The sequence below is a fragment of the Mustela nigripes genome, chromosome 4 (genome assembly GCF_022355385.1).
Source record: "Mustela nigripes isolate SB6536 chromosome 4, MUSNIG.SB6536, whole genome shotgun sequence".
NCBI lineage: Eukaryota > Metazoa > Chordata > Mammalia > Carnivora > Mustelidae > Mustela > Mustela nigripes.
Window position 1 is genome coordinate 112354737 of NC_081560.1, and position 14214 is coordinate 112368950.

At 48.1% G+C, this 14214-nt stretch overlaps 1 protein-coding gene across 4 annotated transcripts in view; it reads right to left on the minus strand.

Moving 5' to 3' along the window:
* Positions 1-4370: 4370 nt before the first annotated feature.
* Positions 4371-14214, minus strand: part of GNPAT (glyceronephosphate O-acyltransferase) — a 36520-nt gene continuing 26676 nt past the window's right edge. For 3 of the 4 annotated variants that reach the window (XM_059397334.1, XM_059397333.1, XM_059397331.1), the window contains 7 exons: positions 11279-11521; positions 9807-9886; positions 8430-8570; positions 7249-7345; positions 7079-7172; positions 6063-6124; positions 4371-4737 (listed from right to left, as the gene is read on the minus strand). In XM_059397334.1, the coding sequence (XP_059253317.1) occupies positions 4694-4737; positions 6063-6124; positions 7079-7172; positions 7249-7345; positions 8430-8570; positions 9807-9886; positions 11279-11521 (761 nt within the window). In that variant the 3' untranslated portion in view covers positions 4371-4693. The remainder of the gene's footprint in view (positions 4738-6062; positions 6125-7078; positions 7173-7248; positions 7346-8429; positions 8571-9806; positions 9887-11278; positions 11522-14214) is intronic. The other variant, XM_059397332.1, reaches the window with a different exon arrangement.

The window sequence follows — 14214 nt, forward strand, 5'->3', positions numbered from 1 at the left end:
CAGAAAAAGATAAATTCTCCATGATCTCCCTAACAGGTGGGATCGAAGGAAACACCAACCCCCCCAAGAAAATCAACAAAAAACCAAGTTCACAGACCTAGAGAAGAGATTGGGGGTTGCCTCAAGAGGGCTTGGCAATGGACAAAATTGTTGAAAGCAGTTAAAAGGTACCCATTTCCAGTTACAAAATAAAGTCATGAAGAGGTAATGTACAGCACGGTAACTATATTTACTGCTGCATCACATATTTTAAAGTAGACAAGTTATGGGGTTGCTTGGGTGGCTCTGGGGGTTAAGCCTCTGCCTGCAGCTCAGGTCATGATCTCAGGGTCCTGGGATCAAGCCCAGCATCCGGCTCTCTGCTCAGCAGGGGGCCTGCTCCCCTCCCCCCCACCTCTCTGTCTGCATCTCTGCCTACTTGTGATCTCTGTCTGTCAAATAAATAAAATGTTCAAAATAAATAAATAAATAAAATCTTTAAAAGAAATTAAAAACATTTTTTAAAAAGTAGACAAGTTACATCTTGAAAGTTCTCATCACAAGAAAAACAATTTTTTTACCTTTATGGTGACAGATTAACTGGATTTGTTGTGATCATTTTGCAGTATATACAGATGTCAAATCCTTATGTTGTACTCCTGAAACTAGTTTAATGTGTCAGTTATAGCTCACCTAAAAAAATAAAAGTGGGAGGGGAAGACGGAGGAGAAAACCGGGAAGATCCAGAATGAGGATGCCACTCAACGCTGCGGCATTTGAGGGAGCCGGGAGCCAAGGCGGGCTGCGTCGAGTTGCTGGGAACGGCCAGGATTCTCCTACTCGAGCCTCCTGGTCAAGCTGACACCCCGATTTTAGCCCAGGGAGATTCCTTTTAGGCTTTGACCCCCTCAACGGTAAGATCATCAATTTATCGAAGCCACAGAAAACAAAACCTGCAACACCGACAACAAACACGTCATCCAAAATTCCAAAAAGCGAGGAAAAGAGATCCTCAAGATTTCTGAAAAGGAAAATAGTTTGTGTTCAGGAATCAGAATGCTCTTTGGACTTGAGAAGAATAATTTTAGAAACTAGAAGACAATGGAGAAAGAATTTTCAAAATTCTCAGGGAAAATGACCTAGAATTCACCCAGCTGAGTCATCAGACAACTATGAGAGTAGGAAAAAGACATGTGAGGTCTAAAACATGAATCCCTCATACAGCTGAAAGACAGGCCTCCACTAGAATTGAAAAACAATCAAAAAGGAAGAAATGGGACCAAAAGAGGAGAATCCAACACAGAAAGGTAAAAGGAATTGCCAAGAGGGGCAGTGATGGGAAACCCCAGGTTGAGAGCCCAACAGGCCCAGAGTGGGTTCTAGAAAAAAGCGACATTTGAATCTATCGACGGGAGATTTGTACTTCTGTCAAAGTTGGTAATTTTAATTGAGGAAAAGAAAGAAATGAACAAAGTCAAACAAGGCATCAGAACCTATTTTCTACTTCAAGTTGAACGTTTCCATTCTGTTAGTGGACGTTGAGATGTAAGGCAACTATGTGATTTCTATCATGGCTGCGCTGAACTTGGGATGTGGCAGGTGTGTCTGCGTGAGGTACTGAGAGATGCACAGAGGGTAACGCCGTTGGGCTGAGGCAGGCCCTCAAGGTCAGGGACACGAGCACCTCCAGCCGGAGCGTCCTCTGGACAGCACCCGATCTTGTCAGAGAAGCCAGCGAGGGTCCCCATCAGTCATGGTAGCAACAGATGACACTTATTGCCAAAGACGGTTTCAAATATTTGACCGACATCCCTCTTTCCTTTTTTCTTTTCTACATAAGCTTTATGCCCAACATGGGGCTTGAACTCGGGACCCCGAGATTCAGAGTCACCTGCACCATGGACTGAGCCAGCCACGAGCCCCTTCGCGTTCCCATTTCTCACAGCCCAAGAGGGATTAGCATCATCCTTAGCTTACGGATGAGGAGCCTGAGGCTTTGAGTACGAGTAAATCACACCAGAACACAGGACTAGTGCATGGCAGAGTTGGATTTCAACCCCAGCTGGGCTCCGGACCTTGCATTTTCAGCTGCTTCATAATATTGTGTTTGGTGAGGAGACTTTCTTGGAAAGCCACATGCTATGGGTCTTTTTTCTTTTCTTTTCTTTTCTTTTTGAAGATTTTATTTATTTGACAGACAGATCACAAGCAGGCAGAGAAGCAGGCAGAGAGAGAGAAGAGGAAGCAGGCTCCCCGCTGAGCAGAGAGCCCGATGCAGGGCTCCATCCCAGGACCCTGGGATCATGACCTGAGCCAAAGGCAGAGACTTAACCCACTGAGCCACCCAGGTGCCCTGCCGTGGGTCTTTTTATTTCTTTCAAAGCAGTGGTAGCTTCACAATCTGTAGACTGGTGGGAGCAGAAGAGCTGAGGGACAGCATATGGCTTAGAACTATGGCTGGGTACGGGTGTGTGTGTGGGGTAGGGCCCGGGATATGTGCTTTGAAAGTACATTAGCATAGGACACCTGCTAGCCTCTAAGATGTTAGGTTTCCTTAAGTTGCTTGAGAGGGTCGGAAGAGACAGAGGTCCGTCTCTCACAGCAACCGAGGCCACCTTTGGTTTTGGTCGCACCCCGTCTTCCTGCCCCTCCACTACCTTCTTAGCTGCTGGCCAGGAGCAAGCTGACAGGGGCTGGCTCCCGGAGCTCCAGGATTTGCCACCCAGACCTGAAATGTGTTTAGTGTAAACAAGTCATCTTACCCCGCCTTCAGACCTTAGATGCACAGTATGACTGTCACGGAGAAAACCAAATAACCATAGCTGAGTGAATGGGGATTCAGTCTAAGGTGCACTTGGTCAACAACGACCCGCCCGGCTCCCAGGCTCTCAGCTGTCTGGACTCACACTCTCAACGTGGGCGGCAGCAGCTGGGTGCCATGAAATCCGTCGAGCTGGCGTGCCATGAAATCCTTTGCCAGGGAACATTGTTTAATTGCCGCCTTAGTATCAACACACATGAATCTCCGACTTCCCAAACAAGCAGAGCGACACAGAGGACATCCCTGATGCTGGTGCACAGACTGGCCTGGAGGCTTTCCACAATCTGTGTGGGCAGCAGAGACAGCCTGGCCTTTGCAAAACCAGTGCCCATTCCAGGGCTCTGGACACTGCCAGCCCCGGCGCCACATGCCAAAACTCTGCAACGTTTTCCGAAGCACTTATATTCCCGTTCCGATGTTTTACGAGTCCCTAAGCCCTCATCTGTGTTGACCCTGTTGCTATGGACTGACTTGTGGCCCCCCAAATTCTGATCTTGGAGCCCTAACCACCCCGCCCCCACATCACTGTGGAGATGGAGCCTCTGGGGAGTAGCTGGGACTGTGCTGAGTAGTGAGGCCGGCGGTGCCATGGGGGCACGAGCAAGGTGGGGCCTCCCGTGAGCCCAGAGAGAGGCCTGAGAGGGAATCCCACCTTGCTGGCACCTTGATCTTAGGACTTGTAGCCCTGGACACTGGGAGGAAAAGAAATTTCTGCTGTGTAAGCCACCCTCCTCCCACCTGGTCGCTCATCGTGGCAGCCCAAGCCCACTGCCACCCCTGCCTTTCCTGTGTCGGCCACGCTGCTCTTTCAGGTGCTCCAGAAGCAGCCCCGGGACACTCTGATCTCTCTTCTCTCTGCACAGCTCACCCCCGGACTCCTAATCCCACACAGGGCTGGCACTGGCTCATCTCAGTGCTCGACTTCAATGTCACTCCCAGAGGTGGCTGTCACAGCGTTTGGTATTCACCCATCTTATTTCAAATTTTTCCAAATTTTTTTTAAAGTTTACTTTTTATTAAAGATTATTTGAGAGAGCAAGCGAGTGAGCACAAGCAGGGGGATGGGCAGAGGAGAAGGACAAGCAGACTCCCCACTGAGCAGGGAGCCCGATGTGGGGCTCGATCCCAGGACTCTGGGATCATGACCTGAGCCAGAGGCAGATGCTTAACGACTGAGCCACTCAGGCGCCCGACAATTTAAGTAATCTCTGCACCCAACATCAGGCTTGAATTCACGACAGCAAGAGCAAGAGTCACACGCTCTACTGAGCCAGCCAGACAGCCCCCCACCCAATTCTTAGGCCCATTTTTTCCCCTTAAGCCTATTCCTGCTACATCACCAACTTCTCTTTGTCGCACGTACTTCCTCTGAAGCACTTTTAGTGATGAGGCCCTTGGGTGGCAAACTTTTACGGAAGCTAGCGAAGTGATTACACAGTTCTGCCCAACCTGGACCGGACTGAGGCCTCTGCATGGAAGGGCAGCCACGAGAGACGGAGCTGTGCCCTTCCCGGTGGTTTGCTCCTGACAGCCGCGCCACCAGTGTCCATGTCACAGTGTAATTCACAAGTCAGCACAACAAGTTTAATACACGTGATGGTAAGATAAAAACTGTTAGTGAAATAGGACTGGGATTTGTTTTTCCAAACATATTTCCAAAGGCTATTTTATTTTAAAACACACACAGAGTTGGACATGAAAGCCTTTTTAAGTGTTGTGGAGAGCATTACACGGACTGCCCTTCTACCGGTCACCTCTTCCTCTCCGCTGAGCCTGAGGATGTCCTAAGAAGCATGAGCAGATGGCTCTCTTCCTTCATGTCCCTGCTTGCTGGAGTGAGTCCTTGGATGACAGCAATTATGTGACCGAATTTCCTGTAACTGTTTGGCAATATTAAAGTTTTGCAGTCACTGGCTTTCCTACTGGTGTCTTACAACCTAAGGAAAAAAAAAGCCCATGAAATGACCTTGAGTTTGCCCTTCCTCACCAAGCTGTTTAAGCCTCGTGGTTTCAGAGGCTGACCGAGCAGCGAGCAGCGAGGGAGAACACCCGCCCCTCTGCGGGGGAAGCAGCAGCGGCCCCCACCCACGGGCCTACAGCCAGGAGTAGAGCCAGAATCAGAACAGTTTGCCTTCGGGACTTTTGTTCTAGTATGTTCTAGCACATTCATACCCATGTCATATCTGCCACCTGTGATTAATGAATCAGTTCTGTCATCCTCACAGAATGAGGGCTTTGGAGGTTGTTTCAAAGCTAGATGCTCCTCTCACCAAACTCAAAATCGAGTTTCAAGGGTACATATTCTCAGAATTCAGACATAATATAAACAGAAGACGGAGATTTCAACCTTCACGTTTTCTTCAACAAGAAACTAGTATTTCCATCTTCCCCACTGATGTCAACCATTTCTTTGCTTTCTACCCTTTCTCTTCAGCCATTCTGCTTTACCATTCGTTTTTCCCTCATCCCACTGGACGTCGAGCTGAAGCTCTTCCATGCAGGCTTAACAAACGTACTGCATTTGGGTTAGGTACAAGAATACTACTTATAAGAATATCCATTCAAAAATGTCGTGCTTATTCAATACAGTCAGCAGATAGTATTTTTTTTCTTTCAAATACTGATACCCTCCCATTCCAAAACTACCCCATTATTCCTAAGAGAAATGTTCGCTACTTCCTCTGACCTCTTAGATCTCTTTCCTTACATCCACACTCTTGACTCTCTCTTCGTACTGCAAACAAATGACCTTGCCCCTCTGGACTGAACTACCTATTGATAAGCTGATGGTGTCTGGAGAAGAGTACGGGTTGGATTATTCTCCTAAGGATACGCTATCAGCTCCAATTCTGAGTTCAGGAAGTCTATATGCTGTGAACACTGATCCCAACCCTTTGCCAGGGAAAGAAGGGATCCAAGAGTCGAGAGGAGGAGAATAAATCCAAGGACTCAGACAAGAGGTATTTTCTCCATGTCCACCAAGACGGGATGTGAGGGTCCAGATCTCAGACCCTCATTAGTTATGGTAGATGCTGACAGTTATGTTGCAGAAGATCGACCATGTTCAGCCTGTTGTGTTTCCTCTGCACTTTCTCCTTACTTCCCTTGAGAAAAACCCAGATGATATAAATAATTCTGTTTGTATTAAAACTCTGTTGGTTCATTTTGATAAAGTATCTGGTGCCACAGTCTACTTTCTCGTCTTACTGGATGGTGATAAATACAAGTGAAAACCCACCATGGGTCCCTGAACTGTACTTACCGAGCATTTCTTCTAATTTTGTCAGGGCAGGTTCGTTCACATTAAATACAGTGTCACTATTTCTGGGGAAAAAGGCAAAAAGCTCTTATTACATAAACTTGGGTGGGGGAAGTCGACATTCATTATTATCTTATATAGTAAGACTTCTTTTCTTAATATTTTATTTATTTGACAGAGACACAGAGAGAGAAGATAAACGGGGAGTGACAGGCAGAAGGAGAAGCAGGCTCCCTGCTGAGCAAGAGGCCCGATGCGGGGCTTGATCCCAGGCCTCGGGACCATGACCTGAGCCAAAGGCAGACGCTTAACTGACTGAGCCACCCAGGCGTACCAAGACTACTTTTCAAGTTTATTATTTTTATTTATTTTTTTAAAATCTCTACATCCCATGTCGGGGTCTAACTCATGACTCCAAGATCAAGAATCATAGGTTCTACCAACTGAGCCAGCCAGGTTCTCCAAGACTACTTCTCGAAGGCCAAGTCTTTCAGTAGCCGACAATCCTGTCGCTCCTGCCCTACTCGCTGGCTTCACGCTTCATCCCCCTGATGACAGGAGAGATATACTACGAGACTCTCCCCGCGAAGCTGGGTCACTCTTCAATTCCTTCACTCAGAGAGGAAACCGCGAACTATCTGCACACACAGGTGTGTCTTTATGTACTATACATGCATGTTTGTGTGCGTATATAAGTGTGCGCGCACACACACACACACAAACACACACACTCTTTCTCTCTCTCTCTACTACACTCCCCAAAAATCTCTCTTATATAGTTCATCTATACATTTCAATAGTAGGTCAAGGCCAAAATGCTGGCCTAGAATACTTTGTCTTTGCTTCAATACTGTCTTCATTCATAACCACATAAAACTTGCACAGTAACCCATACTGACATAACTCATCGGGAGGCAGGGGAGGGAAGCAGGATATCCTGTTTCGAGGACTTGCTCTGCATTCCGTGCTCAGCGGCCGTTAGCTGCCACCGTTCACCCGGTCCCGTATGCAGTACTTACACTTTCTTCTTCTCTACCACACCTAGCCTCACAAAAGCTGCTAAGGCATTTTTCTGCACGTCGCAGGACAAGACATCGTAACACTGCGAGGCACCTGCGAGGGAGAAAGAGTCAGTGGACCCTTTTGTTCTCCACTGCAAGAAGTCGCCACGCACGGTAGTGTGACTAACCTTGATCCAGAAGCTGACCTGCGAACTTTCGGACTCCAGCCAAGTACTGTTTCTCAGTGAAGTAGTCTTCTTCATTCAGGAGGTATTTGCAAATTATCTGATTTTAACAGAAAGGGTGAGGGGAAATGAAAGAGGAAAAGGCAGCCAAACACCCTGCACTGGCGACGGCCGTGCCGTGGCCCCCATGATAGAAAGCTATGTCGTGTGGGAGCAGAATAAAGGCTCTCTAATGCTGGAGCACAGAGAAGCTACAGAATTCTTAGGAGGTCGCCCTGGAGCTGGTATCACTGCTTATAGTTGGAAAACAAAGAGCGTGAACTTATACTGACATTGTTTAAAATACACTTCCTCACTTGAATGGTTGTGAGTTGAGTGAATTACCATCAGCTGAACAGGTCTTACACTGCTTAGGAAGAAAGTGGCCAGATTCTGTGTAACTGCTTTTTCCCTAAAAACACCTAAGAGCCTGTTGGGCCCCCAGATGCATGAAGACTTACACCGCAGAAAGTGCTTACGGGTAGAAGGAGCATCTCTCAGCTGCCCGCTCAGTGCGGGACTTGGCGCAGGGGCTCACTCGGTCAGGGGTCAGAGCACCCCCTGCCAGAATGTCGGTCCCGGGGGCCACTGACCAGTGCTGAGCGCTCAGAGCTCAGAGCCAGGGTCGGCTTCTGGTGAATACACACAGCCCCTGTGAGGGGCTCTGCTGCAAACTCCCCTTGCCCTTGGAATCCTGGCACCATTCCTGCCCGGCATCTCTACCCTCCCCCTCTGTTTAACCACTCCTTAGAGCTCTGACAAGCTCTTCTGGGCACTTGCACTTGAACCTTGACTTCCCTTTCCATTAGCCTTTAGTGATACAATCGCTGACATGATGAATCATTCCAGTCTTGCACTGACTGAGTGCCTGCAATATAGCAAGCATCGAGCTATGAGAAAAGCCTCGAAGGGACAGTATGATGGCACTCGGGTCTAGGTGTGGTTCTGGGCATCCTGGGGTCTGTAAGGGACTCCTTTAGGGGAGCAAGGTCTCCACCTGAGAGGTGACTCTTCCAACCTGCTGAGCAATCTCTAGTTCCACCATTCACCTGGGGAAGGCACTTGCCCTCCGTACCACAGGGTGGGAGGTCTTAGTTATACTGGATACGGGGGAATGAAGGAGAACTTGCAAAGGAGATACATACCTGATAACATTCCACAAAAGGTTTAAAGAGACCTATTAAAAATTCCAGCACAGTATTTCCTTTCTCTGTAACTAGGATGTCTCTTGTCGTCACTTGTATCGTCTCATTTTTACAGAGGAGGTAACAGCCTTCTTCAAAGTCCTAGGAAGGGAAGGGAGAAGACAGGGAGCATCGACTAATTTAGGTTAACAGGAACTCTGCTGGTCTCAGTAAACACAGCCATGGGTCTTCAGAACTAGAGAACACCAGCTAATTCCACAACCCATCCAAAAGGTTCTGTGTCGCTCTCTGCCTGCAAGAACGACCCGCAGACGAGGTGAGTGGCAAACTTCTTTTATTACTAATGGTAATGTACTAATGCTAATGGCGGCCGCGCCGCACCAAGCACTTACAGCAGTATATATTCACGTGTGTACGCCCCCCTTCCTGCCCAATCAGAATGCCGTGCATGCAGTGCCCTCGTGCGCTCTTATGTAACCGAGCAGGATTCTTTTGTTCTCTAGCAGTGATCATGCATATATCTCTTGGCTCCTAGTGCTGTTCACGCGCCGATCACGAGCGCGCCCACATTCTCCTCAACCAATCATCCTCATTTCCTCAATCCACGGGCACATCCATCTATGTGACTCCTTGCATCTGCTGGATGGCTCTCCACAGTTCTGCTTATTAGATAGCAGCCAGAGAAGCATGTGTTCGAACACTCAAAATGTTGAACCCCAAACACAGCAAACACACAAGAGATTTAGGAGCCTTAGAAACCATGACCTGGGTGATGGCTTTTTCTCACTTTGCACAGCCACATTCCTTAAATTTAAATAGAGCATATAACTGGTCCTAAAAATATGTGGAATTATGCTTATGCTCAAAAAACTGCTGACTTCGTTCTCAACGGAGTAAAACCTGGGCTCCTCGGCACAGTGTACAGAAACCTGACCACCTTCTGTCTATCCTGGTATATCCCCTGCCCTAGCACACCTGAAGTCCAGCTCTGAGGGTCCAATCCCTCACGAGCTGTCTATATTGTCAGGCAAGACCACTGCTCTCTAATCTCAAAGCAAAGGGCCCCATACATTGCAACAAGTTGTTAACAGGAAAATGTGTACTGGCTGATAAATTTTTTAACCAAACAGTGTGGACTTACAGTGGCTACACTCAAGGTTTAAGGTTTAAGACTTTCTTTTCACCAAATAATCCCTACGTTACTGATTAACCTTGACCAAGAATCAAAACAGAGCTCATGAAATGTGAGTTTCCAATTTTGTTATTTCTGCTGCATACAGCCTTGGGGAAAGGGAAGTCGCACGTGTGAATCCAAGCCTACCACTTCTAGAACTCACACTGTGAACACACTTGTGCTCTTTGGCTGTAAAGATTTACCTTTAGTGTGTTTCCTGGAAGGAAGATGAACTCATCTGAAAAAACACTGAGCAGGAAGTGAAAGCAACTGTAGACATCCTCTGGAAATAAATAAATTACATCCAATTACAATGCTGGTTTTAAACTTTCAGGAAGTACCAAGAAGTCTGCAATTCTCCAAAATGCAGCACTCCAAAGGCATATTATTCAATGCCAAGGACGAGAATGCAGGCCCCCAAAGGAAGTTATAGAGCCAATCCAAATTTTACCTACAGAGCGCACTATAGTGTAGCAGTACCAAGAGCTAGACCTGAGTCACAGCCAGGCCTCTACCCAGTCAGTGTGCTGATGTGTGAGAGGCTACATTTCTCAGAAGCTAGGGTGCTTCACGTTCCCCTGCCCATGGCTCCCGAGTAGAGAAGGAAAGGAATGAATTACTTCGATTCCTTCTCTAGTCCTTTTTCCTGTTGTCTTTCCCGTATCTTTAGCACTAGAATACACCAGCACACAACAGAAAATACTGTTTCATTCTCCAGAAACATAGGTCTCCCTGCCCATTAGTTAATGAAGAACAGAGGTTTCTTCGTCTTTCTGACACATGCTATGAACACTCTCATTAGAAGAGTATGTAGACATCTGGACACGAAGTGCTGTCTCCATGTTCAGGGTGGTCCCAACACTCTAGAAGACCACGCAGGTACCATCCCCGCAGCTGTGAACAAACTCCGATGTAAGAAACCTCAGAACTAAGACCAAGATTTAAGTTTTCTGTGTCTGGAACTAAGCTGACTTCTCTGGCCCGTTTCCTCATTCACGAATGAGGGTATGGACACAGGACCTCAGGTTCCTTCCGAGGCTAAAGGTCAAAGTCTGACTCTTCCTTAGAATGATCTATGGAGCGTTGAAAAACAAAAATGAGAACATCAGCATCTGACCCCACCCTGGACCAATCGAAAGGTGCGGCTCACCCTCCAGGAACTCCAGGGGAGCCTGGGTAGAACACCCTGGACCTTGAGGAGAGGTTCCTGGGAACAAAAGGGTGTGATTCATGGTTCCGCTCCTCAGTGCCACTAGAGCCCGCCTGCGTATCCACACGGCACTCCTGCACTGCTCGACTGTTTCCCCACTCCCCCACCCCCCACCTTCTGTCAGATAAGGGAGAAAGGGCCTCAGGCCAGGAGAGGGAGAGCTGTGCTCTAATCTCACAGCCAGGCTCGGGGAATTACATAACTTGCTAAGCCTCACTTTCCATATTTATAAAAGGAAAGGTCTGGGTTAATTTCTTCCGTCCCTTTTCATTCCCAAATTTGAAGCAGAGGGCCATGTACTGGGGGCACAAACCTAACTGCTTCTGAGTGTACAGGCCCCACTTTTGCTGCTGTCTGGGGTGCACACATGTGGCTGAGCACTGTAAGGCTTCAAATGTTGCTCCCTAGGTGGAACTGGAAGGCCAGGTCTCTTCCAAAGTTCAAGACCACTTTCCCATGAGTTACCTTTCCGGAACCCCGGGGTCATCTGCAGTGCCAGAGCTACTAAGGAAGGGCGGACGAAAATGTTGAGCAACTGGTTCCTGTAGGCCGAGCACATGAGGAGGGTGATATGCTGGAAAATAAGTCCATCGACCACTTCGGAGTCTCCAGAGTCCATATTCAGAACCACCTGGTCTTTGACGAGGCTAGCGATGTTGGAGTGCAGGAGAATGTTGGACTGGATAACTTCCTCAGCAGGCTCATTATCTACACACAGAGACAAGGCATTCAGGCAGGCGGCGGAGACAGGACGGGCCTCTGCTGGGTGTCCAGCAATGCTAGTGGCCTGGCACATTCACTTTCCAGTGCCAGGTTCGAGCTCTGGACTCTACCAATCGAAGTAATGAGACCCCATGGGAAAGACACATTTTTTTTCCTGGTTTTTTGTTTATTTATTTATTTTTTAAGTAATCTCTGTGCCCAATGTGGGGCTCAAACTGATGACCCTGAGCTTAAGAGTCACAGGTTCTTCCAACGGAGCCAGCCGGGCACCCTGTGAAAGAGACTATGAAAGTACTGTAACTCTCTCTCTAAAGACATTTAACACGCCTTCTTATCTACTCCCAATCTGTCCACTCTTCTGAAATACATATCGATCCCCACTCTGAAAACCAACACTTCCGCAGGAACCAAGTGTGTCCCAAGGACTGTAAAAGCAAGTTACAGGACAAGAAAATCACATACCAGAAGGTTCACGCTTAGAATGTGCTTCATTCGCTCACACACACACTCCCTGCTTAGACCAATTAATTCCAAGACTGCAAGAATATCGCTTTGCAACTTTGCCGGTGAACCAAAGAGCAACCCAAGAGGCACTCCCCTAGCACAGGCCTCCCTGGTGAGATCTTCTGGTTTTCCCACATCTGAGAAAAAGAAACACGGGGCCCGTTCAGATCCTGGTAACTCACTCCACTGACACTTCATTAGCCTGGAGATAGCCAAGGAGTTAGAACTACCAAAGTACAAGGAGACGTGGTGACAGTCAGCCTTCTTGGCAAGGGAGATCATTTTCCTGTTACCCTGGGCCACACAGCAGGCTGCCAGGCTACGTAACCATAGGGACCGCTCCAGCTGGCCAACGAGGTCGACCGAGGGGTGTGGCTTTCCTTCTGAGCTCCACCACACCGTTCTGGGCTCACAGGCCTTGGGCCAGCATGTTCGAGGTTATGATACAACCTATGATACTGTTATACACATCACAGAGCATGGAACAGTATGCCAGGACAATAGGATACAGCAAAGAGCTCCAGCCATGAGATCGCAGGGGAGATGAGTGGAGTAAGAAGAAAAAAGGAACTGAATTAGGAAATGTGCCGAATCACTCTCCATGACGGCTACTTAATACCCACATGGTAGCTGGATTACTTTAGCTGCTCAACAGAGACTCTCAGCCATGGACTGGCTGCGCATCGACCCCACCTTGCAAGAGCAAAGTACTTGGAAGGAGGCGTTTGTGTTCTCGCAGGCTCCCGGGCCGGCAGGAGTCAGCACTTTACCAGTTCTTTTCCAGGATCTCCCACCTGAATCACACTCCTAGGAGACCATGAAAATACTGGGACACGTGTCTGACTCATCTTCATTTCCTCATTAGTGACCACCGTCCAGTTTTATGTCCCTTCTGTGAGCAGTTCCGCCTACACATCTGGTAGCTCGTCCCTGGCTCTGCCGCAGCTGGGTCAGGCTCCGGTCCTTCTCACCATGGCCGAGCAGCCTCCCGTCCCCACCCCCAACACCGTGGCCCACCTTTTAAGCTGACATGGGCTGTTTGCTATAGCTGTTTTCAGTCATGCTTCCCTGCTTAAAATTTGCTCCTGTGTGAGCAATCCTTCACCCACTCGTCTTCCTGAACGGCTCCCACTTTTCCATCAAGGTGAAACCTGACATCAAAAGTCACTTCTATGAAACCTTCCCAGAGCGGGGACCCTTCCCTACAGAGTATTCTCAGCAACTGTCTGTGGTCCGTCCATAGCTCTTTTTTTTTTTTTTTTTAATATTTTCTTATTTATTAGAGAGAGAAAGAGTACACATGAATACGGGGAGCAGCAGAGGGAGAGGGACAAGAAGACTTCTTGATAAACAGGGAGCCTGACCTGAGGCTCGATCCCAGGTCCCTGAGATCACAACCTGAGCCAAAGGCAGACGCTTAACCAACTGAGCCACCCAGGTGCCCAGATCCATAGCTCTCTCTGTTTACTTCACTGGACCTTGTCTCTAGGTCACCCAGCCCTGACTTCCACAAGCCAGGAGAACCTCACAGAGGCTGCAGCTTGTCCCCTTTGTATCCCTGGCCATTCCCAGCACCGACCAGACTCAAGAGGTTTAATGACTGAACAGCAGGGAGCTGCGTATAAATGGATCCCACTTCCGATGGCGGTCTCTGCAATTTTAACCCAGAGAGATTGAAAATGGGACTAAAGCTAACACTTGTCATATAACGTCCCAAACTTCCAGCATAGTATTTATAACTCTAATGAGGCTTTTACAAAGCTATTGTTTTCAGAGAATTGTATAAAGTTCTATACGACTGGCCCTTTAGTCCTTAGGACGCAGTGAGGCAAATGGGTTGCGAATACAAGAAGGTTTAAAAGGAGGGCGTAGCACCCCGGTCGTGGCAAGCACCGAGTCGTTCACAGAACTGTCACACCAGCGCTGCACACCAGAAACAAGTGGGACGTGCTATGCCGTGTTTCGGTAACAAAAATTTAGAAAAAATGAAAATAAAGAGGTGGCATGGAGGGAGGAATGTGTGGAGAACGAGAAGATCCACTTACTCTCCGGGCTGCTGGGTGCCGAGGAGACAGTGTTCTCCCTCTCCAGGTACTGAGTCTCCAGGAGGACATGGCATGTGAACTACTATTCATTCTCGAGGGATCACTGTGCTGCACAATGTTCCAGAGTGA